Raw genomic sequence first — 23418 nt, 5'->3', positions numbered from 1 at the left:
AGGGTCCCTCACGATTGATCAGGTAAAGGATTTGAAGGCTCAAATCGATGCGACGCAGCAGTTAATAGCGGAAACGAGTCAGAATAGTGGTCGTACGAGGAGGCCCGAAACGCGCGCGCGACGATGTGGCGTCTGCGGCGAGCCCGGTCATAATGCTCGTACGTGTCAGAAAGTTGTATCTGCCTCTGAAGAAGAGGATTCTGAATAGTTTGAATTGATTTAAGGCGTTGTGGTTAAATTGTCTTATATATTGTCGTACGAGTTACTGGAAGGTGACCCGTTCACCCGTGTGACCCGCTTACCCGTGGATTACGTTATCTGTACCTGAATAAAATCATTCCCGGAAGGTGAGTCCTAGTCATCCGGTAGTCGCACTCAGGGTCAATACTAACTAGCATCTCCAGTCTCCCGTTCTACTTGGTTTCTGGTAATTATAAATAGGATGGGGGTCCTGTGAGAAACTCTTGGACTAATAATTATGTAGTGACACTATGGGCAATCCAGACGCAACTCTTACCCCAAATCATTGCCAACCGCGCCGCTTGGTTAATGACTAGCAGAGGCAGAGCTAGAAGGCTGAAATGGGGTCTTGTGATTGTTATCGGGTGCATTGATATCGCCGTTTACTACATCTGGACTACCGCCCACATGCCAGGAGCTACACCTTCCCAGATTCATCTTAACCTTGTGTTCGAAAAAGCTGAGAAGTCTTTCTTCCTCGTCATTGATTTGGGGCTCAATGCATACTTCTTATATTTGGTGCGCTTCGGGCTGATTGCTCACGGGCTAGGCAAGTATTGGAGGCTCTTTAACTTCAATGCCGGAATGGTGGTTGTCTCTACGTCCATAGATATTCTACTACTTGGCTTCTTGAGCTTGCCAAACCCTTACTTGTGAGCTTTTGGCCGCCGTGGCTCTTCCGCCCTTGATTCTTGCGTGGACAACTAACTGACTCTGTTCGCGCAGATACGTCCAATTCGCCCCTCTCGCATACATAGCCAAGCTGTACATCGAGCTCGTAATGGTTAATCTGATCTCGAAAGTTGTGAGAAGCGGTGCGGCTGAGCAAGGAGACGGCCGGTACGGGAGCAGCAGTCACAAATCTAACCCAACCAATTATATCACTTCCCGAGTTGTCGTGAGCGGCAGTCACGCCATGACGAAGTCGGGTAACACTATTTTGAGCAAGTTAGGAATAGACGCGCCAGCTCGTCAAGGCAGCTCTGGCTCGGAGATACATCTAGCCACAGATCCTGGCCCACATGGCATCACAAAGACGGTCGAGACTACAGTTGTGATGGACAATGGCGAGGATGGTCGCAGCGATAGGTCATCTAAGCAGAGTGTATAAGAGAGCATTGTGTTTGATAATCAATGGACCTGTCTCGTTTCCATGCGATGAGACAGAAGTTAATGTTGCTTACTACTATATTATACCGAACAACACCGCTCATCGTCTTCTCAATCATGTCTGAGTTGAGTCTCGCAGACATCATCCCTCGGATTCATTCTATATTTCGTTGATATCTTTCTATGACTTTATGCAATCCACATCATGCCCAGCAATCCACTCAGCCTTCTGGGCCTGACTAGATGCGTTCGTGTAAATGAGTCTTCCAGAGCCAATAAACTTGTAGGGGTCGAGTTTAACTGCTTGCGTATAATTCAATTCCTCGTTCTGTTAGGCACCATAATAATCTGAGGCGCTCTTGGAGCTGCTCGAGGCTGGTCCTCTGGACTGGGGTGATGCGGAAGCCGTGCTGGTCCCAAAGTGTGGCCTCATCTAGGTGGAGGACATTCAGGCAGTAGCAGAGGAAGCGCTTGCTATATACCAGGTACCGGTCCATGCTTGACTTCCCCTGCAGTGGCCTGAATGGACGACCATGCGCATCCTGCTGCGTAGGGCTTGCAAGAAGGAGCCTTGTCATGAGGGGCATGCTACGTAGGCCATCGATGCAGCGGTGGAAGAACAGGTCATCCAGCGTCGATGAGGACGTGAGAGTAGTGGATCGCGGCGCTGGGCCGGGTAAAGAAGGTCTAGATTCGGACCGCAAGACCTTCCTCCCAAGCAACAAGCCCATTGCTGTAACTGCTTTACGTTGTTTTGGAATCCACAACATGTTTGTGTAACCTTTATGGCTTTAGTCTGCATGTTGAACTCGCCAACAACAACTTAAATTGTTGAAGTATGGTGGACGGTGTCGAGCGATTGCATCATTTTCTCATCATCTTCAATAGTAAAGAGTGCCAGTGGCTCATTGCCAGGCGAGCTTGGAAGCTAGCACCAAATAGGTTTGTGTTTAGGGCAACCCGTAGATTTACACCAAATGTTAACCCACATTCCTGATAACGGGTACACATGTTGTATTCATCAACTAGTGCTCTTGCTCAGAGAAAAATGCATACAAGGCTGTCTAGTCTACATTGATACAGACCTTGCCAACATGCTGGCCAGAGACCAGGTACTCATATGCATTTCGAACACCTTCACGGGTGAATGGGAACTCCTTCTCGACTGGAAGTTTTAGCTGTCGCTGAGAGACGAACCTAGCCGCTTCTTCCAGGAGCTGTTTAGACCCGACCATGATGCCACGGACAACTGCGCCCTTGGAGAGAGCAAGGCCGGCAACATCAGGCATCTCCTCTTGCGACGCTTGAGCCAAGAAACCGATTACGTTGATAATACCACCGTAAGCGATTGCTTTGATGCTTTGGGCAATTGTACCAGAGCCGCCGTTCTCCACGATGTAGTCGACGCCCTTCCCTCCAGTTAACTCCAGAGCTTTGGCTGCCCAATCGGGTGTGCTCTTGTAGTTGATTCCGTGGTCGGCTCCGAACTTGGATTTAGCGAGCGCCAGCTTGTCGTCACTGGAAGATGTAATGATCACCGTAGCGCCTGCTGCCTTCGCTAGGATTGTAGCAGTGATCGAGACACCACCGGTTCCTAGGACGCATTAGCATGTAGTTGGCGAAGCGATGGAAGAGATTCGGCACCTTGACACAATACGACTTGCCCTGGGCGCAAAGGTAGGTTTCCATAGAAAGCGTTCCACACCGTGACACCCGTGCAGACCACAGACGCCCATTGAGAATAGGTTTGAGGAGAATCAGAAGGGACCTTGACGATGGCTGAGGCTGGCAATACTGCATATTGACGAAGTACACCGTCGATAGGGCCGCCTTGTCCATAGTTCCAGTCGCGTTGCGGACCGTAGAGGTTGGTGATATCGAATGATGCGACGACTTTGTCTCCTATACTCAGCTCTTGAACGCTTTCGCCGATCTCCGCGATGTCGCCAGCCATGTCGGAACATGGCACCACGTTGTCTGCAACTGGGAATGGATATTTCGACGTGGCAATGGCGATGTCGCGAAAGTTCAAAGAAACACTGCGGACCTTGATAAGGACCTCGTGCTTCGTGATCTTGGGGACGTCTTCTTGTTGCTGATAAAGACCGTCGAATCCGTTCCGATGTTTCAAACGGAAGACGGTGTGTTGAGCTGCCATGATGCGGAATTGAATTGCAATAAGCCTTATTGGGATTCTTGGTCAGATGGTTGAGGATGTCTGAGATGGAACGAAAAAGTAAGACGACACGACTTATATATTTATGTGGGCTCTAATCACGATGGTGCAGTGCCTCGGATTGACTATTCCAAGAAGAAACATCGTTCGGAGAACAGGCAATCACGTTACGTACCTTAAACGTCATACTTGCTCATCAATCTGTGGGAAGTAACGGAATGTTTACGCTTGGGCATACTAATAAGTGGGTCGGGATGGTTTATAATCAAGTTAGGGCTCCTCAGCAGTCTCACTGGGGCTGTTGGGGCTGTTGGAGCTGTTGGGGCTGTTGGAGCTGTTGGAGCTACTTGAGAGCTGTTGGAGCTACTTGAGAGCTGTTGGAGCTACTTGAGAGCTGTTGGAGCCATTCTACTTTCCCCTCCACATTCTCTATTACCACACAATGCCTAAAGTACACAGGTGTCCGCATTGCTCGCGCGAGTTCAAACGGCCTGAACATTTGAGACGGCATTGTCGCGCTCGTATGTCATGCTTACCTAATCTTTGTTCAAACTCGGACTGATCTGAGTAGACACTGGAGAGAAGCCATACGTGTGCCACTGCGGAGCATGCTTCACCCGGAAAGATCTCCTTCGCCGCCATGAGGGACTCGCACATACAGACGACTCCGAAGACCCTTTGCATTTGATTAGTGCGAGTTCGAGCCGGACGATGGGACTTGTCAACTTTCCCGCCAACGTCGAGCGTAACGATCAAGCAGGTACCGACATTGGCAAGCAAGCAGCTGAGGGCTGTAGCAGAAATACTTCCTGGCAACCATCGTCTCAAAACTGTATGTAAGACAGAGAGACCGTACGCTGGCGAATTGGGCGGACACGTTGTTAATTGAGAAGCAGATGCGTCCGAAGCAGAAGATCTAGACTTCGCCAGCTCACGAATGGATTTCGAAACCCTTACCCGAAGCCTAGGACTGCACATTGATTGGTTTGGGCCGGGCCTCTTTGAACCCGCCGCGGAGGCCATTCGGCAAGAGGACGTGCCTCCGGGACACGACGATCTACACGTCAGTATGGCTCCAGTTGCAGAGAAGAGATCAGATGGCCCGATGCCGTTCACGTCCCGCCTTGTTGGTCATGCTACAGGCATGGGTTTCAACCAAGGTGAGGAACCGTTCTTGCCCTAGCTCCTTCCCTGTTTACCCACAGCAACGTAGAAAGGATCTCTAACCTCTGGATGAGACTGATCAGTTCAATTTGTCCGTCAAAATCCGAACACATCTCCGCTTATAATGACGGAAGACCGTCTCGGAAACCTACAAAGTAAACTTCAGCAGTTCAAAGATAGCTTGGCCGACATCAGTCTCCCCTCATGCCACACATTCACGAAATGTCTGTCCGCATGGGAGGAGACATTGGCAAGTCATCTACCGTACATTCACATACCAACATTATGTCTGAATGATTGTATTCCGGAATTAGTGCTGGCTCTTGCTGCTCTGGGTGCCCAACAACGATACGAAACACGCACGTCCTTGCTGCTCTTTCATGCTGGTAAAACCATTGCTCTCGAGCGAATACGCCTTACCCGCTTGAGAAATAAAGAAGCAAAACCTACGCCCGGGCTTGATCAGTCAGAAGCCATCATTCAGTCTGCCAGCGCTCTCCTCACGCTAATTGTGCTCGCCACTTGGTCGGCAAATGCCGAACTCGTTGACGAAGCATTCGAACTTCATCGTCCTCTTATGTTCTGTCTGCGAGAGGACGGTCTGACCGACGAAGATGAGATGTCGAATCAGGACTGGTCTTTGTGGGCACTGTCAGAAACACGCATTCGGACTAAGGCCATGGCCTTTTGCTTTTTGAATTTGCATACAATCGCATACGATCACCCGCCAGTTCTCTTCTGGCACGAGGTTGACCTGAAGCTTCCCTGTACAGTAAGAGAATGGCATGCAATGGAGGAGTTTCAGTGGCTTCTTGCTCGACAAGAGGTAGTAAACGAGCAGAGACGTTTCCCCGAATCACTGAAAGCGCTCTTGAGTTCGGATGGACAAACACCGCAGATGCAGCCTGCGCCCTCGCCTCTTGGAAACTACGTGCTTCTTCATGGGCTTCTTCAGCGCATTTACCTAATCCGACAGATTGCGGTTACACCGATTCTTCGAGAAGAAGACATCATCATCCTGCAGTAAGCAATTGTCGAGTGACAGCAACTATTGAATTCACTTAGGATGAGCTAACGGCCTCATTCATCAACAGTAAAGCCCTTTCAAATTGGGCCACGACCTGGCAACGAACGTCCGAGTCCAGTCTCAACCCACGAGATGAGAACGGCCCCATCGCTTTCACATCTGTTGCCCTTCTCGGTCTCGCTCACGTCCGAGTGCATTTGGACATTGGGCCTTACCGAGGTCTAGCATACAAACTTCCGGCCCAGATTGCCGCAGCTTTAGCAAAGGTCCCCTCTCCACAAATAAAGCACACCAAGAGCGCAGTTTCCGCGCTTCTATACTCGATCCATGCGCTCAGCATACCGGTTGCAATTGGCATCGAGTATGTGGTGCATACTCAAGCGATATTCTGGTGTTGTCAGCATTCACTTGGTAGTCTCGAGTGCGCGGTGTTTCTTAGTAAATGGCTGTATGCAATCTCTGCTGCAAAGGCAGTGCAAACTATGAATCGTGAGTCAAGCAAACAATCACTGTATACTTCAGCCCGAGATATCTGAAACGATACCTCTCAAGATGATTTGACTAACTGTTAACCTTCAGGATCTGAGGAATATGTACTACACTGCCTACGACAAGTATTAACTGAAGCCGTATCTTCGGCCGATTGGGGAGATATAAATACGAGTTTGTGGCTAGAAGATGCATTCCACATGGGGCTTGCCGTTCTGCGAATCTGGTCGAGGGTGTTCAGCAATAGTTCGGCATGGCCGATCACTGTCACAATTGGAAAGAGTCTAGCGATCTATGCTGATACCTACGAGAACCGCGGGTTGGATATGTGAGAAATCTGAGTTGGTAAGGGGAGCTTCTTTCGTCTGTTCCTTTGATCGCTTAAGTGCAGAGTTCAAAGGCCGAGCTCGTATCATACCAGTTTTCGCCGATTTTAGTTCACGTGATTTGTATCAAGCCTCCGCCAACAGCCAGCTTTCAACTTCTCCCACTAATGCCTTGCCTTGAGGAACGAAAGGACTATGCCTTGAGGCGGGTGGAAGTGATTGTACGCGATAGGATTGTTGCCACTTAACCCTTATACGCCCACAATTCATCAGATTTTAACAGTTGAAGCTATGTACATCCAGAGCCACCACCTTCCCCGGTTCAATATACATTCCACTAACAGGGGCTGCCTCCGTTCCACTGGTAACGACGTATAGAGTATTCTTATCCTTCCTAGTTCTTCCGAACGCAGCTGAGGTAGAACTAGGGGCCACGGTCGAATTCAAGTTACCAGCGATAACCTTTCTGTCTCCGTGAGATTGAACTTCATAGATGACGTTCCCTTGGCTGCCCGCAAGGTATCCGACACCTGACCGAACAGCAAGATTGTCGGAGATAATGTTTGCAGCTAGTACTTCGTACGGCCCCTTCGCTTTCCCGGTAACTAGGTCCACGGGAACGCGGCCGTAAAGCGCTTTAAAAGTATTCATAAAGTACAGATAGTGCCCGATCAACCTGATGCCGTTGACGCCGACAGGCAATATGGCGTTCGGCGGAGGCTGCAACAGTTCGTCGTCGAGTGCCACAGTGTAGTCTCCAGTCCGCGTATCAATACGGAAGACGCGACCACTGGCGCAATCGCCCGTGAGGATAGTGCCAGCCCGAGAATCCAGAGTTGTCATGCCGTTGAGGTACAGAGCGTCAGGCATGTCGGTAACTTTGGAAACCTTGGCTCTACCTCCACAGTTGTTGAAGTCCAACTTCCACACTAAGAATGATTACGGAACGGCACGGAATGGTTCAAAAGTGATGTTCCCCGCGTTCACCGTAAAATGGTCTGGTGCAGTTTCGGTGATACCACCCAGGCCCGAATAGCCAGCGAAGTGGTGGATGAGCTTCGGAGCGGCCGGGTTGAATGGGTCAATTTCGTACAGCTCGGGCCGATCGGATAAGGTAACGAGAAGATTCCCGTTCTTACGCACAGCGATATTCTCGATCCGGGTGCCATTTTCAAATTGATAGAGAGTGCGTGCAATGACTTGATCAGAGTGATGTCCATTCTCTGCGGCCAGAACTGGGGATGCCGTTACGGATGCCATGACGGATGCCAACAAGGCGGGGAGTAGAATGAAACCTGAGAAGAGCATTATATTGAAGAGATGAATATAAGATGTTGACCTTTCACCAAATGCGGCTCAGTATGTTCGTGCAGCTCTTATGAGCATTGCAAAACCGGGACACTCGGCTCGTAATTTAAAAGCATGTATTCAAGCCGGCGCCCCTGGTCAATAAGAACCCCTAATTTGTCATCGTCAAGTACTTGAATTATTAATCATAGAAAGTGGTGCTCTAAGCGGAGGAGATGAGCACGGGTGCCGTAATAACGAGACCCTAGTCACGGCTAAATCAGCTAATTCTACCAGGGTTACTAGTTTTATCATCATTACGGAGGTCGATTTCAAAAGTTTTGTCCCACGATAATGACGCCACACCCTCGCACCCTGTCAGCTACATGAAGATACATAGAGGTCTTGCTAGCCTAGTTAGTACATCTGCTAAAGTCCCTATAGCTCTAAGGGATATGGGCACTATAGCTAATTTACTAGCGACTGCATATCCACTGTAGCTCGTGGGCTTATAGGGGACTTAAGAAGGGCGAGGTACTTATTGTATCTTGCTTCATTTTGATTGGCTGCTTGAAAACTGTGGCTAATTTTAGGACCAAACTTTTGAAAGCGCCCTCCGTACAGTACCACATTCGACATCCCAGTTACTCGACCATCAAAGGCAACCAATAATTCGTGAGATGGTTAAGGTGAGAGTACAGATGGCTCAAGCGCAAAACGCCACATCCCTGCATCCTTGTCAGGCACCCAAGAACTCCAACGAAGTATGCTTCTGTACTCCGTAGTCTATTCGTATACGGCAGTGGAGATATACGGGGCATCGTTCTCGAGACTCTTCCTAACCCCTTGTACGTGGCCAGCCCCACCCACCTCAAGCATCTGGCTGCATGAACGGCCCCAAGAAGTCCCCCTTGCCCAGCGGAACACCCTTCATGCGCAGGATGGCATACGCCGTCTGGAGATGGAAGAAGAAGTTCGGGAGGACGAAGGCCAAGTTGTTCTCCTTGCCTGTGAGCTGCCTCGTGCCCGCTGGCCCCAAGCTCAGCTCCACCTTGGCGGTTTCCCTGCCTTCAACCGGCTTGGCGTCGACGCCCTTGAGCAAGCTGACGGTCTTCTCGCACCGGGCGATCAGTTCGTCGAGCGTCTTCTCGCTGTCATCCCAGGCCTCGGTCTCGACGCCCGTCAGCTGCGTGATGGAGCTCTTGGCCGTGTTGGAGGCTCTCTGGACCTGAAAGGACAGTGGCAGCATGTCCTCGTAGAGCTTGGCAGCGGGGAACGAGGTGGCGTCGGCATGCTCTGAGGCCTTCTTCAGGACGTTGGCCAGGGTGCTCATACCTGTCCCTCATTCAGCCCGGTAGTGACCGTCACTACCAGGGGCAAGTTGGGGTTGCCCCATAGTGAAGGCTGACTCAGCGGGCTGGGGGTTAGCTCGAGTGACGGCCACTACCATGACAGTCATTACCAGGGGAAACAAGGGGTGCGCGCCCCCTTGCCTCAAACCCTGGGACCTGGGGTAAGGACTAGGGGTTAAAGGGGGCTGCGCGAGGGAGTAATTGAGGGGAGAGAGTGAGAGAGGGAAGCAGGCGACACGTATTTCCTGGTTTGCAAAGTACGCTTCACTGGTTGAGCTGCAATACATTCGGCCGTGGCAATGACGACTACAAGCAGCTTATCGGCTATGGCAGTGCGCTACGAGTCTGACGGCGGCGTTACTGGGGCCCAGGTCGGTCTGCTAAGCTGGTCTGCGAGCAGCGGCGGCGGCAGTGGTAGCGGTAGTCTAGAGCACCGGGTCCTGATCTGCATGTCGTGTAAGGTCGGGATTCGGCCAGGCGACGGCGTACAGCTACACTTCTGGCGGATCCACCGTCTAAAGGGCGAGGTGATGTGACAGATCCTCGATTACAGCTACACGGCCGAGCCGATCGCCAACCCGCAGGCCGTCCCGGTACCCGCCGACGGTTCGCCTTACGTGCAGCAGCTGCCAATCGTCGACGGCCTCAGCTGCTCGGACTGCCGCTTCCTTACGACGAGCCGGAAGCTAATCAGGGTCCACCGCTCGCAGTCAGGACACGACAGTACCTGGAAGGAGGTACGACTTCAGAGCTTATCGCGAGGAAGCCGCGCTCGGTACTGGGTAGTCGAGCAAGTACAGGGTAGCATAGGACCTGACGGGACGACTAGCCTAAGGTCCACCGCCTCTGGCTCCCCTCGACGTCTACTAGCGGACTGTCTTGCGAGATACGAAGAAAGCCTGGCGGCCGAGCTCGAGGAGACACGCCGGATAGTTGATAGCCGGACAGGACCAAACTTCGAGTCAACCTGGGTTCGCGAGATGGGCTGGGCGAGACACCTAGCCGGGAGCGACATGGGCGTGCACTTCCGGACGAGCTTGAGCGCCTTCTCTGCCGTAGCGCGCGCTAAACTCCGAGGCGAGACAGAAATTACCGAGCAGGACCGCCTCCTCCGGCTCGGGGCGAGCTTCGAACGGCTTATCGCGAAGGCTCTCGAGCGGACAGCGCAAGTGCCGAACGAGGTGCTCCGCTACCTAGCCAGCTCGGACGCCAGCCGCCCGGCTGCAGGCCCTTTCAAGACGGAGAAGGAGCAGAACACAAAGGACCGGTACCTAGTCTATGGAAGCGATATCTCTGTTACTGCATCCGGGCAGGCCGGCTTAGCCGAGAAGAGGCCACAGAGAAGCTCCGGATCCGGTTTAACGACGCCCAGTGGGCTACACTCACGGACATCATCCAGAGATTGGACGATACCTCTACTCGTAATAAGGACGACAATATCTCTGTAGTCTCGTCTACCTACAGCGATTCCGAAGAGCCAGAGACTCTAGGGTACGAGCTAGACGGAGGAGATAACCACGTCGAGGATCCAATAGACCAGGCCGTAATGGCCTTCTGTGTCGAGTCGCTCCAGCAGAGGATCGCGGTCCAACTGTTCAGCAACCCGCTCCTACACTTCACAGCTGTGCTAGGGATTAGCGGTACTCGGAAGAGCCACGCCTGGAGGCCAGCGAACGAGTATACCACCCAGATCGCAGGACTTGTGTGGTGCGCCCGTCTGATTATGCTGGAACATAGCTTCGCAGGTTATAAGGACGGTGAGGACGGCGAGGACGGCGAGGATATCGGCCAGGAAGCTATCGAGCACTTCCGAGTACAGCACCGCGACTGGCTCGCCGATGGCTCATTCTCGCCATTTAGTGCGATGATCCGGATGATGACATACGGCAAGGGCTTCCGTAAGAAGGAGGGCGGTACGCCACGGCTTATGTGGGAGGACAGTAAGGAGGCACTACGATATCTCGGCTAGCGTGTGCCACTCGACGACTTCCGGGTAATGGCAGCCAGTCTCGTTACGGACGCAGAGGAGCTTATGGACCAGATTATGTTCGGAGAGTGGGTTCCGCTTAGCCCGATCGTCGCACTCCGACAGATCACCGATAGTCTCGCCTTCGAAGGGCCCGGGAGCGTCGTTCGCGACAAACGAGAAGAACCGCTGGCTCGAGCCAGGCTTCCGGAGGCTGATGGGACCAGGAACTACCCAGCTCTGGGACGACGAGGCGGGAAACTTCCGTATCGTACAGGTCCAGCAGTGGCTCGGCCAGCTCCAGTCGTTCCGTCAGGCTCTACTCGCCAGTACGCACACGTGGGGAGGTCAGCCCGGGAGAGGGCCGGAGATCATGACGGCCCGACACTGTGATACACAGGATATGATCAGAAACGTCTTTTGTGTTTGACGGCCAGGTCATGCTGGTCACAGACCGCGATAAATCCGAGGCGATCCGCGGAATCGGCCGTAAGGTTGCACGGTTTTTACCAGACATAGTCGGACGACTTATGGTCGCATATATTCTATGGATTCTGCCGTTCGAGCGGCTGCTACTCGCGAAGCCAAGGCCCAGGCCCAGGGACTCTCGAATTCGCTAGACGCATGGCTCTGGAAGGACAACCGGAAAGGGATCTGGACGACGGCCGAGCTAAGCAACAAGCTGGCAGCCGTCACGACAGAGCATATCGGTGTTAAGCTGGGCGTAGCTGACTATCGCCACGTCGCTATCGAGCTAGGTCGACACATTCGAGGACTAGTTATCCAGCAGCTCGAGGTTGATATGGGCGACGAGGCCGACTGGGACAACCCGCAGAACTTTGAGGACGGGCTTACTGGCGAAGCACGCAGGCAGAACAAGGTCGAGTACGTTTGGGACTTGCAGGCCACGCACGGCAGCGCTACCGCCCGGCAGCACTACGCAGTCAACGTCCAGTTCTCGAACCAGCTACAGCCGCAGATGGTAGCTAACTATCGGGAGATCAGCCGGCTATGGCACCAGTTTCTCGGCAATAGGAGCAGCAGCTGCGGCGTAAGAAACCAGTTCCAGACGCCAGATAGGAGGCAGCAGGCGTCAGCGAAGCGGTCACGAGCCCAGGCCGGGATTGAGGACAGCAGTGGCTCCCAGACTCCAGACTGGTCCGCCAGACGAGCTATCGTCGCAGATCTGATCATACGGGGCAGAAGTAACGACAGTAGCCCACTAGCTGCGCGTACTAACGCAAAGCTGAACGACGGACTCCATAAGTTACTAGGCGCAGACGCAGGCTGGCGAACCGACGAGCAACGAGACGCCATGCAGGAGATTCTAGCACTCCAGGGAGACCAAGTTCTTATTGTCGTACTACCAACCGGAGCCGGCAAGAGCGTATTTTTTATGCTCCCCGCCATTCCCAGCATGAACTTAGGCGTCAGTATTGTAATCGTACCATTTGTGGCACTAATTCGTGATCTGGTCGGCCGTGCTACAAGCCCCTTCTCAGCTGGTGTCAGTGTCGGCACCACGTGCTGGAGAACAGACCTGCCATATCCACATCACATCACGTTGTGTTGCCTTGAGGAGCTTGGCGTGGGGATGGCTAACCTGAAGCTGGGTCATCAACCCTATACGGAATTTGATAAGACTGAACATTCACACGTGGATTTTCTCTGTTCTTCCAAGACTTGAAACTCCACAGGGAAACCTCGTGAGAGCGACTCGCGCGTCGGCCAATCAAGAGCAGATTGGCGCCACAGATTGCCACTAGTTAATGATCTGCTTCTCCTTTTCTGTATCAAGCGGTATCCGACAATGCTCGCTTCACAGCTTCTCCTAGCCCTAAGCTTACCGGCTATCCTCTCGATAGTTGCCTCTCAGCCACGAGTCAGTCCAGAACTACCCCAACGACAGGCAGCACTATGACGTACTCCTGAAACCCTAAAGAGATTGCTGGAGTCGATCATTATGGTCTACTATCGCCCCCGGGGCCCGCCCTCTAAACCATCTGAAGCCTTTCCTGTCTCGCTGATCGCGTAGTGGTGCTGGTGTTCGCATGCGGTGGTGACCTTCTAGTGTTTGGCCCGAGATTATGCTGGTGTATGGGACATATTCGAGTGCCGGCGCGGAGAAAAGCCTCCCGCCTTCTATTGGGGAATATAAGAACGTTACCCCGAGCCCAGACGAGATGAGCCCTGAATGGGCCCTGAATGGGGCTCCTGTTCTGATGGCGACCCCCTTTTCTCTCGCACGTCGCTTAAGCAGCTGACTCGGAATGGGATAGGTAGGAGCAAGGAGCTGTTCGAATTTTCTCTCGAGGTGGTTACACAACAGTTAATGGATACTAACTTAATTTTTATATTACAGATTAATAATCGCCGCTGAAGCAAGCCGAGTCGGGTGCTCCGCGCTGATCGTGTCACTTAGCCCCCTGGGGCTTGCGTGCTTATCCCGGTCAAGGGATGTCCAAGGATGAATACCGACTCGCTGGGCTCCGCGTGGTTGCCTGCCCTCCTGATCGACACAGGGAGGGAGGGACCGGGGCCATCCTCATTCGCGGAAGGGTCTCCGGCGTCAGCCCTCCACAACGCAGATCCCCCGCCATCTGCCGGGATCCGGACCCGCAGTGTGTCGTTTGTGGAGCAGCCGTTTGAGCAGGATATTGGGCCAAGCCAAGTCAGTTCGGGGTTCGAGGCGAGGAGTGTTGGCTGTGTCTGTGCAGTGCTACTCGCTCGAACTAGACCTCTAGTGTCATGCATGCAGGACCGACAGCCCCCCAGCGCCCCTTTGCTAGCTCAGGGACTGCTCCACGCAGCCGTCGGACTTGCAAGGTCCCCCATGCTTGTTTGCAAGCCCCGACCTTCTATGATGGAGACCCATGGAGGACAGAAAGTAACAGGCCTGAAAGGGACGACAAGTTGGTTATGTATTGGACTCTGGATGCCATGGCCACCACTAGTTCGCTTCAAGGATCCCTGGAAAGATGGGCAAGATGTAGGTGTGTGCAGATCCTCGCACAGCTTGCGGAGCCTCCTGTCCGCCGGCCAGGACACAGACCAATATCACATGCATCCAAGGACTTCTGGCTCCGGACTCGTACATATCTGTGCCTCGCGCCCTCAACCTCAACCACCACTTCTTGTCGCATTCCCCCCCAACAACCATCCCAACTGCCGTGGAGCACCTAGCGCCGAAGCCATCTACTATTAGGCAGGTTCTTCCCGTTCTGCAACATTCCCACTCGTCGAGCAAGTCGAGCGAGCCAACATGTCGGCCATCGTGGAGTCTTTCACCTTGCTGTCCATCGCGCTCTGCACAATCGCCGTGCGGACTTGGTACCGATGGTCTCAGGTCGGCTTCTCCGGCTTCCAGCTGGACGACTATATCATGCCCGTCTCTGGCGTAGGTCACTCCCTGTCTCGCAGAACCCGGTCTTGCTCTCTTGGGCTGTGCTGGTTACAGGACGCAGTCTAAAACTTCCTCCCACAGCTACTATTCTCCCTCGTCACGACACTCGCGTATCTTGTTGGTGCCAACTACGACGGTCTCACGAACAGTTACATGACGGACGAGCAGCGTGCGGCTCTCGACCCCACGTCCAAGGAGGCCTACAACCGCGAGATGGGCTCCAAGATCCAGGTGATCGGCTGGTCGTTCTATGCGATGGAGCTGTGGGTGTTAAAGGTCTGCATCACTGTGTTTTACTCGAGGTTGACGTAAGTGCCCTTCTCACATTGAGCTTCAGGCCACCTCGAGATCGGCATGCCTTGCTGCTGTCGCAAGCAACGATCGTCGGCTAAAGCGTCGTCAAAATTGTACAGAACTCGCCTAAGCAACCTCCACACCCGCGTCCTCGTGGGTTACGGCGTCATTGGCGTGAGCTACATTGCCGTGGGGCTCTCAATCGTCCTAGGATGCCAGCCCATATCGCGTAATTGGCAGATTCACCCGAATCCCGGAAGTAAGACCGACTCCCTCGCCAAATTTGCCCTCCGATAATATCACCATCGCTCTGTTTCCCTAGAAGACTGTCAAGGCAGAGGCGCGCGAATTGACTTCTTGGTTCACAAACAACTAACAAACCGTCCCGTGGTCAGATCTCTGCCAACCTACCAACTCGAAGCTCAACGTCTTCATGGTCTATCTACCTAACGTGATCACGGACGTGTACCTTCTTTCCATTCCTCTTCCTGTACGTACATATTGTTCTGGTCACCGGCACCTCTGGACTTGGTATACGGAGCAATCCACTGACATCAGATTTCCCCCCTGCAAAACAGCTTCTCTGGGGCGTCAATATCTCGCTCCGCCGCAAGCTCACGCTCATGCTCCTCTTCAGCGGCGCCATATTCGTCATAGCCGCCGCCACGATCCGCGCCGTCGTCATTATCACGGTAAGCTACCCGTCCAGGTCATCGTTAGCAGGCCTCCATCGCATCAGTTGGACCTTTGACTGACGGATATCTATCATCCAGGCCGGCCCCGAAGGCGCCGTCTCCGGCAGCCAGTGGGCGTGCCGCGAGATCTTCGTGTCCGCAGTCGTGTCCAATCTCCCCGTGATCCAGCCCCTGCTGCGCAAGCTGGCCAGCCACACGGGGCTCAGCATCCTGTTCAGCAGGTCTGGCGGGCGCTCCGGCAAGAACGGTGCCCACGACGGCGCAAGCGGAGGGTCGGGCAAGAGCTACCCGCTCAGCGAAAACCCCCGGACCGGCCCGCACTCCAAATCCTACGGCCTCGGCAGCCGCTCCAAGTTCGGCACCCAGCTGTCTCGCCATGCGACTGCCGGCCCGGCGGCTGCCGGTGCCGCTACTACGACTGCAGTCGCCGCGTGGGGCAGTGACGAGCATATCCTCCTCGACGGAGGTGGCAAGACGCTCAGCCCTGGCACCGGGGCGGCTGTCATGGGCGACAAGGATATCGTTGTTGGCAAGGAGATCACTGTAGTCACGGAGTCGGCGGCCGATGCCCGCTCAGGCTCCGTGCTGGGCCATCGTGACAAGGACGTCTGGGGCTATTCCGAGCGAAGGAAGCGCGATAGCTCGAGTGATCGCTCGAGCCGGTGAGGGGAGGTCGTGCAGTTGGTCTTGAGCTTAAGTGCTGGACGGCGAAAACATTTTGTAAGGCGTGCTTAGCATCAGGTAGACTGTTTAATGATGGATACACAATTGAAAAATTCTTTTGCTACGTAACCATGCCCGTAGCATCGCGCCATGAGTGCATCGTGACAGAAGCTGTGGCTAAGCCCCTGTCGGTCGTGGACCATAAGGACCACACGCAGCCCTCTACCGCTGCTGCTACTGCCGCCGCTGCCGATTTAACTGCCTGTAGCTGGCCGCCCTTAAGCCGGTGCCTCTGTCGGTAGTGGGTAACTAGACCACCCACGGCAGCTGGGATGCCTGCCTTACATAGCGTACAGATGAGTACGCGGCTTGCCCTGCGTAGATACAGTGCTGGCGTCGCTATCGTCGTGGCTCGCGCCGGCCCTGACTCTATCGTTGTCGTGGCTTTCGTGTCCGGCTCCTGTTGCGCGATGTTGTCTCCCTCAGCATCGCTGCGATCGCTGTCGGAATCGCCCCCCTGGCTGCTGCTGCGGTTCATTGTACCTGCTGTCTGTGCCTGTTGTTCTTGGGGCTACTACTGTACTTCTCCTGTCGCGCGCATCGTGGGAAGAGACCCCGAGCTGGCGTCGCTGTTCGAGCCCGTACACGTCCGTTTCATCCTCCTGCTCCCTCAACCCCCCCGGGCTAGTCCCATTACGCGTACGCGCTCTTCTCATTATTGCCCATCACTCGCTTTCCTTTTTGCCCCCTTGGACGGACGGGCTGGGCTGGGGGTTAAGGTTAGACCCTGCTGGGGGGGGGGGGGGTTTCGTGGGTTAGCTGACCTTTTGCTGGCCGGGATGAACTCAACCTGGGGTACCGGAATGAGCTCAATGGCCCGTGCGCCCGCGCCCCCTGCCCACCAGGAGTGCGCGAAAAGTGAGCGCTTCCGGGCCGGGAATGACGGTCAGGGCTTCCCGGCCGGGAATGATGGTCAGGGCTGCCAACCTGAGGTAAAAACCCCGCTTTGTTTTTGTCTCATGGCTGCCCAATTGCGATGACTGCATATACGATATGCTTGGCAGTAGTTCATTCGCCTGTATGTGTGTTGCCTGCCTCGGAAAAGGTTGGAGATATATCTCCATGTTTCCATACAAGTCTACCATGACGTATCATGTATCTAGAATGTTCTGTTTCAGACCAGCTCGGTCTAGAAATACCTCGCCTGTTCCTGAGCTTCAGGAAGAAGGAGAGGAGGACAACTTCAATACACTCCTTTATCCCTGCAACAACAAACTTTTTCACCTCGACCTACTACTTGATCTTCCAAGCAAACAACGGTGAACGCTGAACAAACACCACTGTACACTGCGTTTAGCATGAAGGAGATCAAGACAGAGATCATCAACACTCCAAAGCAGATCGGCGATCTAGTCGACTGGCTCGTCTTGCGTCATGCACCTCCTGAGCCGTACGAGCCAACGATGTACGTCGATCTCGAAGGCGTGAACCTCTGCTGAGAAGGCTCGGTCTCCATCTTCACCCTCTTGATCGATACAGGAATCCAACCTTACGCGTTTACGTCATCGATGTGTATTCTCTCGGCCTACAAACATTCAACACCACCGGCACCAAAGGCCGAACGCTTAAAGATGTTTTAGAAGACGAAAAGATTCCAAAAATCCTTTTCGACGTCCGCAACGATTCTGATGCCTTATTTGCACATTTTGGCGTAGCACTACAGGGCGTCCAGGATCTCCAGCTGATGGAGAGCGCTACAAGGACGACGACAAGCTCTAGAAAGTATCTGCACAGCTTAGCCAGGTGTATTGAGCAGCATGCACTCCATAGCGAGGAGCTTACAAGCTGGAAGCGAGCGAAAGAAAAAGGCAGACGACTTTTCAGATCGGAGTACGGCGGCTCCTACGAGATTTGTGTCCCAGCGTCCGAGAATGCCCAGTGTGCTGACTACTTCTTCGCGCATTAAGCTGCCACCACCCATCAGAGTTCTCGAGTACCGCTTCCTGCTCCTTCAGCACTTCGACTTTCTCCGCCAAGATGTCTGGGTGCTCCTCCACATTTCTTTGCAAATATTGGTTGATTTACAACTGTCGAAATTGGGTGCGCATCAATCGGTCTGCGTGTCCAGAGTGCGCGGTATGTCACCAACGTACTCATAGACTTCCGCCGCATGTTGCTAAGTCGCTGACACTGAGCGCGCAGGCCATGGGGAGAGATAGTGACCCGCCGCCTATGGAAGGCTATCGGCAGGTGCGGGACCAACACTACAGGGACCAGTTGGATGACCATCTGGACAAACGGGGCCTGGGGGATATGAAAAATTACGTACGGTAATCATCCGGCTCGCTGGAAGACCTCACATCTCGTGGGGAAATTGTGACCGTCAATGCGAGAACCCTGCTTACTAGACACTTCGCGTTGACTCCACGTGCGTGCCATGCCGAGTGATGATGCCTGGTGCTCGAGGGCTCGACGACACGGGGGCTTCCACCACACTGCCCTGCTGCACCAGACAAGCCGCCTTGGCTGCAATGGGCAATGACTGCATGTCGCTGATCCCCCGGCCCAGACCCTAGACCAGACGAGGTGCTCGCGCCCACACATCGGCACACGGACAGGACTGTCTGCAGTGTTGCGCGCAGCGACGTCCGCTCTTTCCGCAATGCAGCTGCAGCTCTCTGCTGACCTCCAGCATTTTCCGGGTCAGCAGAAACGGGTCGCCACATCTCTCGAGTGACCCGCATACCGGGCCCGATCTCGTGCCGCTCATGGTGGACTGGACAGCTGTGCGGCAGGGGACCCCGTTTGAAGGCCCAGCTTGCTAGACTGCCATGACTGCATAACCTGATATCACGCAAACTCTGTTCAATGAGATGGGATCGGCGCAAACGGAAGCTGGAGATAGTATTTGTGGTGCTTGATATTAAACCTGCTATGGAAAGAAAGTACGACAAAGAAAACTACTGATTGAACACAGCAGAGGTGTTGTGGTTGGCCCGTTTCCAAGGGGCCCTCCAGACCATTACCAGCCCTGAGCGTGGTAGCCGCGCTGAGTGTCGCGGCTGAAATACCGGTTCCAGTCCATCGAGGGCTCAGCAGCCTCCTTGTTCATGTGTACCTTTTCAGGGTACTGCTTCAGGTTGGCAACGTCGTGCGAAGTGTGTCGCCTCTTGAGCACGGCATTCGCTGTCGAGGTCTTCTGCTGCCTCTCCCAGAGCAGCTGGCGGCGAACAGACTCGGTGAGCTCATTCGCTAGCATGTTAAGGCGTGTGGTGCGAGGTGAGAGCACGATTGCCTTTGTGCGCTGCGGCTTGGAACGAGGAATTTTGTTAATATCATTGTTCTGAGTATACTCTGGTTCGAGCTTAATCTTGCGGCCCTCGTCGGAGTCGTCAGGGGAGTTTCTGATAGGAGACGTGTTTTGCGTCGTTCGCGAGCGCTGAGGTGAATCATGCGTCTGCTGTGAGGTGTGGCTGTTGGAAGCGGCTGTGCCTTGGCCTCCACGCGGGAATATGAGGCTGAGAAGAGATTGCTGTGCGGTGATGGGCTGCACATGGACGGTGATGGGCTGCGCATGGACGGTGATGGGCTGCGTATGAGCGGTGATGGGCTGTGCAGGGGATCGAAGGATCTCGTTGATGCGCTTCAGCTGAGGCGGGCGTATGCCCTTCTTCATCTGAAGACCATTGTCAGAGCCGCTGGGGGGTTTGGCCATAGTTGACATGTTCTGTATGGTCCGCGAGCGTTGGGGTATCCCAGGTGTCGGCTGGGACGCATGGCTGCTGAGGGCCTTAGTGCGTTGGTCCTGTCCCGCGGAGATGGGCCTGATAGGAAATCGCTGTGCGGTTAACTTGGACTTGGGAGGCACACGCGGGCGGATAGGCTGCATATGGGCGGTGATGGGCTGTACAGGGGATCGAGGGGTCTCGTTGATGCGCTTCAGCTGAGGCGGGCGTATGCCCTTCTTCATCTGGAGATCCTCGTCAGAGTCGTTGGGAGAGCTGGCCATGGTCGATATGGCCTGCATAGTCCGCGAACGTTGGGGTATCGCAGGTGTCGACTGCGACGTATGGCTGCTGGAGGCCTTCGTACCTTGGCGCTGTCCCGCGAACATGAGGCTGATAAGGGATTGCTGAGACGTGAGGGCGGACTTGGAAGGAATACGCGTGAATGTTATCCGGTCGTCTTGGCTGGACTCGCTGCTCTTGATCGAGTGCCAATCTGAGTCCGAGTCGTCGTCGTCGATGGCGCTCTCGTCATAGTCGTCCGATTGATCACTGACAGCCTGCTGGCTGGCACGATGTGTTGCAACAATGCCGGCAAAAGATGCCGGCTTCTTCTGGGTGCCCGGGTCAAGGCGCGCCAGGGAGATCTCGAGGGGTGGGCTCTGTCCGCCAGATGAGGATTCACAAGGCGCAGGCGTCCTCGTCATGGAGGCCGACATGTCGTCCGAACCAGTGTTCTGCAAGTCCGAGCCCAGCGGCTGCTCGTGGGTCAGGATCGCCGCCTGGGCGTCTAGGAGACTGTGAGAGATCTTGTTGTTAGCATTGCTGAAGAACCGTCTGCCAGACATGGTCAGGGTGACGTACCATTTAACCTTGCTGGCCCTCGCGCGTCTTCAGGCTGTTCTGCTTCTTTTCGACGACTCGGTCCGCACAGTCGCAGAATACAGACGCGAGTTGTTGGAGCGCTCGAGATGACGTTGATTGTGATGGGTACGAGGGCGAAGACGAGTTTCAATGACAGGACAGAGGGAAGAGTGGCAGCTCCAGCCCGTCAGAACCCCGACCTTGAAAGCCATGTCATGCAGACGGGGGACCTCTGCCGCCCGATCTCCAATCCCCCCTGCGTCCTAATCAGTCTCAGCCCTCTTCCGTACCGTATGCACGCCGTCCTGTGTCTCGCGAGACTCGTCCGTTCGTCAAGCCCCCACCCCAACATCCATCCCGGCTTGTCCCTTCGCTTCCCCGTGTCGGTTGCATGATTGCACACTACATGGGAAAAGCAAGGGACTGAGCCAACGCGCCAGGGCTGCTCCGTTATCATAGTCTCATTGTGGTGTGTTAGCGCCGCGGGCCGGATGCCGAGCCATGGTGCTGCTGTAGATCATGGGCATGTCCTCGTACCCACCCAGGGTGAGCAGGTCGAGGCCTGACAGCGACCAGACGTGTTATCTCCTCACCCGGGGTGAGCAGGCCCGTGACAGTGAGCTGCAGGCATGCGTTGCCATGATGGTATGCTGTGTCGCGCCCAGACTCTCTCCGCTGAGTTCGCATGGGCTGTGAATAGATCCCCGCGAGCCTTTGGCTGGGCCTGCATTGACACATGCTCCGCTCATCCCAAGCCTACACGCTTCCACTTAGGAGCAGACTCGGCAGCGTCGTTGAGTAGTCGTCTCCACCTTGCCCTATCCAGGCCTGCTTCGTTCTTTCCGCTCCAGCGAGGTCCGGTGGGTACGATCCCGCACATGTCACAACTGGCTCTCGTGCGGAAGGTCTTGGCCCGGGGTGACTGAAAGGGTATTGGACGGGATCGGCAATGTGGGGAATTGGCTGATATGGCAGTGCGTGTCGGTGTAGGAGCACGTGACTAAGCCACCTGTCGGGCTGCAAGATGTGACACACGCCACGTTCTCTGCACATTCATTTCACCAAAACAAAGCCCTCAGGTCGCGGCAGCAATCATGGATCGCAAAGAGTCTTCACCAATGGCACCACCATTCATGGTGTCAGCACCTGGGAAGGTGATCGTTTGCGGCGAACATGCCGCGATCTACGGCCAGCCGACCATCGCCGCATCCATTTCCCTCCGCTCCTATCTCCTTGTGACAACACTCTCCAAATCGAAGCGCACAATTCGACTCAAGTTCAAGGACCTTGGCTTAGATCACACCTGGGACATCAACTCCCTCCCCTGGGACCTTTCAGGGAGGCAGAAACAGAGCTACGTCAGTACGGTCACAGCGATAGACCAAGAACTTCTGCAAGCGATTCTTCCTCACGCAAACGCCGTGTCGCCTCACCTAGACGAAAAGCAACGACAGACTCACGTGCGGCCCGCGATCGCGTTCCTCTACCTCTTCCTGTGTCTAGGTGACCGACACAGTCCAGGTGCGATCTACACACTTCGATCCACTATACCAATTGGTGCCGGCTTGGGCAGTAGCGCCAGTGTCTGCGTCTGCATCAGTGCGGCGATCCTTCTCCAAATACGCGCGCTTGCTGGACCGCATCCAAAGCAGCCGGTGCAAGAAGCCGAGCTGCAGATCCAGCGCATCAACGACTGGGCATTTGTGGGAGAGCTATGCATCCACGGTGACCCTAGTGGTGTGGACAACACAATATCTGCCGGGGGAAAGGCGGTCATCTTCCGGCGGCATGACAACGACAGACCAACTGTAACGCCGCTGTTGGGTTTTCCGAAAGTGTCTGTTCTCCTTGTGGACACTCGACATCCAAGGTCAACAGCGACCCAGATCGAGAAGGTCAAGATACTCAAGTCTCAAGAGCCAGCAGTGACGCAAGCAATTCTCAATGCCATCGGACAGGTCACCTCATCTGCTATCGAGCATATCAAATCAGACGATGGCCAGGAGAATGGAGGCGATGGTGTCCTGGGACAACTGGGAACCCTCATGCGTGTCAACCACGGGCTTCTGGTCTCATTAGGGGTCTCACACTCTCGGCTTGAGCAAATTCGTGAGCTCGTGGACGACCCCGATATCGGATGGTCAAAGCTCACCGGTGCTGGTGGTGGCGGATGTGCGCTCGCAATGTTGAGGCCTGGTGTTGACGAAACAACCCTGGAGACACTTATACAAACCCTTGATGACCGTGGCTTCAGGACGTATAAGACGACCTTGGGCTGTGATGGGGTGGGCGTCCTCTGGCCCGCAACGTTCCGAGACGGCACAGGCAGCACAGCTGGCGAAGAGATCAACGAGGAACTTTTTGAAGGTGCCGTTGGACCGGATGGTCTGGACAGACTCGTTGGACCAACCACACAGGGAAGTCTCATTGGCTGGAAATTCTGGAAGCGCGAGGTGATTCCAATGGTTTGATGGGCTGACACTCAGACATCAACATGCTTCGGTGATCAGGAATTGAATTTGTGTCATAGCCCGGGACTACTGTAATGACTGTAGTGAAGGTTTCTAGGTAACATGGTCTTTCGCATTCGCCGTTGAAACGCTATGTTGAATAGCTTTCAACGATCATACTCTGCAG

General features: G+C 54.4%; 10 protein-coding genes across 10 annotated transcripts; 6 read left to right on the top strand and 4 right to left on the bottom strand.

Moving 5' to 3' along the window:
• Positions 1 to 480: 480 nt before the first annotated feature.
• On the top strand, positions 481 to 1351 carry B0I36DRAFT_250853 (uncharacterized protein; the record flags this gene model as incomplete). Its single annotated transcript, XM_046150569.1, has 2 exons — positions 481 to 893; positions 967 to 1351. Coding segments are annotated over 2 exons (798 nt in total), but the record flags the coding sequence as incomplete, so codon positions are not given.
• A 1063-nt stretch (positions 1352 to 2414) lies between these two features.
• Positions 2415 to 3508, bottom strand: B0I36DRAFT_250552 (uncharacterized protein; the record flags this gene model as incomplete). Its single annotated transcript, XM_046150551.1, has 2 exons — positions 2415 to 2944; positions 2995 to 3508. 2 exons carry the CDS (start codon positions 3506 to 3508, stop codon positions 2415 to 2417), a joined length of 1044 nt encoding a protein of 347 aa, XP_046008794.1.
• Positions 3509 to 4814: 1306 nt separating this feature from the next.
• Positions 4815 to 6538, top strand: B0I36DRAFT_376859 (uncharacterized protein; the record flags this gene model as incomplete). The annotated part of the gene is made up of 3 exons (XM_046160502.1): positions 4815 to 5713; positions 5785 to 6206; positions 6297 to 6538. The coding sequence occupies 3 exons, from the start codon at positions 4815 to 4817 to the stop codon at positions 6536 to 6538; spliced, it is 1563 nt and encodes a 520-aa protein (XP_046008793.1).
• Positions 6539 to 6808: 270 nt separating this feature from the next.
• Positions 6809 to 7792, bottom strand: B0I36DRAFT_376858 (uncharacterized protein; the record flags this gene model as incomplete). The annotated part of the gene is made up of 2 exons (XM_046160501.1): positions 6809 to 7461; positions 7486 to 7792. The coding sequence occupies 2 exons, from the start codon at positions 7790 to 7792 to the stop codon at positions 6809 to 6811; spliced, it is 960 nt and encodes a 319-aa protein (XP_046008792.1).
• Positions 7793 to 8690: 898 nt separating this feature from the next.
• B0I36DRAFT_296032 (uncharacterized protein) lies at positions 8691 to 9155 on the bottom strand (the record flags this gene model as incomplete). Its single annotated transcript, XM_046151880.1, has 1 exon — positions 8691 to 9155. The coding sequence occupies one exon, from the start codon at positions 9150 to 9152 to the stop codon at positions 8691 to 8693; it is 462 nt and encodes a 153-aa protein (XP_046008791.1).
• A 4620-nt stretch (positions 9156 to 13775) lies between these two features.
• On the top strand, positions 13776 to 14575 carry B0I36DRAFT_167062 (uncharacterized protein). The gene has a single exon (XM_046148738.1). It carries the CDS (start codon positions 13890 to 13892, stop codon positions 14340 to 14342), a length of 453 nt encoding a protein of 150 aa, XP_046008790.1. The 5' UTR covers positions 13776 to 13889; the 3' UTR covers positions 14343 to 14575.
• On the top strand, positions 14108 to 16306 carry B0I36DRAFT_332794 (uncharacterized protein). The gene is given in 7 exon segments (XM_046155158.1): positions 14108 to 14534; positions 14622 to 14848; positions 14954 to 15093; positions 15230 to 15323; positions 15340 to 15343; positions 15416 to 15526; positions 15608 to 16306. The coding sequence occupies 7 exon segments, from the start codon at positions 14400 to 14402 to the stop codon at positions 16193 to 16195; spliced, it is 1299 nt and encodes a 432-aa protein (XP_046008789.1). The 5' UTR covers positions 14108 to 14399; the 3' UTR covers positions 16196 to 16306.
• Positions 16307 to 17550: 1244 nt separating this feature from the next.
• B0I36DRAFT_424735 (uncharacterized protein) lies at positions 17551 to 18585 on the top strand (the record flags this gene model as incomplete). The annotated part of the gene is made up of 2 exons (XM_046162295.1): positions 17551 to 17657; positions 17732 to 18585. 2 exons carry the CDS (start codon positions 17551 to 17553, stop codon positions 18156 to 18158), a joined length of 534 nt encoding a protein of 177 aa, XP_046008788.1. The 3' UTR covers positions 18159 to 18585.
• Positions 18586 to 19214: 629 nt separating this feature from the next.
• B0I36DRAFT_296026 (uncharacterized protein) lies at positions 19215 to 20624 on the bottom strand (the record flags this gene model as incomplete). The annotated part of the gene is made up of 2 exons (XM_046151879.1): positions 19215 to 19487; positions 20061 to 20624. The coding sequence occupies 2 exons, from the start codon at positions 20622 to 20624 to the stop codon at positions 19215 to 19217; spliced, it is 837 nt and encodes a 278-aa protein (XP_046008787.1).
• A 264-nt stretch (positions 20625 to 20888) lies between these two features.
• Positions 20889 to 23252, top strand: B0I36DRAFT_376854 (mevalonate kinase; the record flags this gene model as incomplete). The annotated part of the gene is made up of 3 exons (XM_046160500.1): positions 20889 to 20907; positions 21003 to 21167; positions 21871 to 23252. The coding sequence occupies 3 exons, from the start codon at positions 20889 to 20891 to the stop codon at positions 23250 to 23252; spliced, it is 1566 nt and encodes a 521-aa protein (XP_046008786.1).
• Between the last annotated feature and the right edge of the window lie 166 nt (positions 23253 to 23418).

The sequence above is a fragment of the Microdochium trichocladiopsis genome, assembly GCF_020744255.1.
Source record: "Microdochium trichocladiopsis strain MPI-CAGE-CH-0230 chromosome Unknown B0I36scaffold_9, whole genome shotgun sequence".
Classification (NCBI taxonomy): domain Eukaryota; kingdom Fungi; phylum Ascomycota; class Sordariomycetes; order Xylariales; family Microdochiaceae; genus Microdochium; species Microdochium trichocladiopsis.
This window is presented reverse-complemented; position numbering and strand designations above follow the sequence as displayed.

Bases quoted from the DNA above. Each gene is read 5' to 3' on its own strand.
- B0I36DRAFT_167062 (XM_046148738.1), top strand. From the start codon at position 13,890: ATGCAGGACCGACAGCCCCCCAGCGCCCCTTTGCTAGCTCAGGGACTG.
- B0I36DRAFT_332794 (XM_046155158.1), top strand. From the start codon at position 14,400: ATGTCGGCCATCGTGGAGTCTTTCACCTTGCTGTCCATCGCGCTCTGC. The intron at 14,535-14,621 runs GTAGGTCACTCC...TTCCTCCCACAG, and splicing joins ATATCATGCCCGTCTCTGGC to CTACTATTCTCCCTCGTCAC. The intron at 14,849-14,953 runs GTAAGTGCCCTT...AAAATTGTACAG, and splicing joins GTGTTTTACTCGAGGTTGAC to AACTCGCCTAAGCAACCTCC.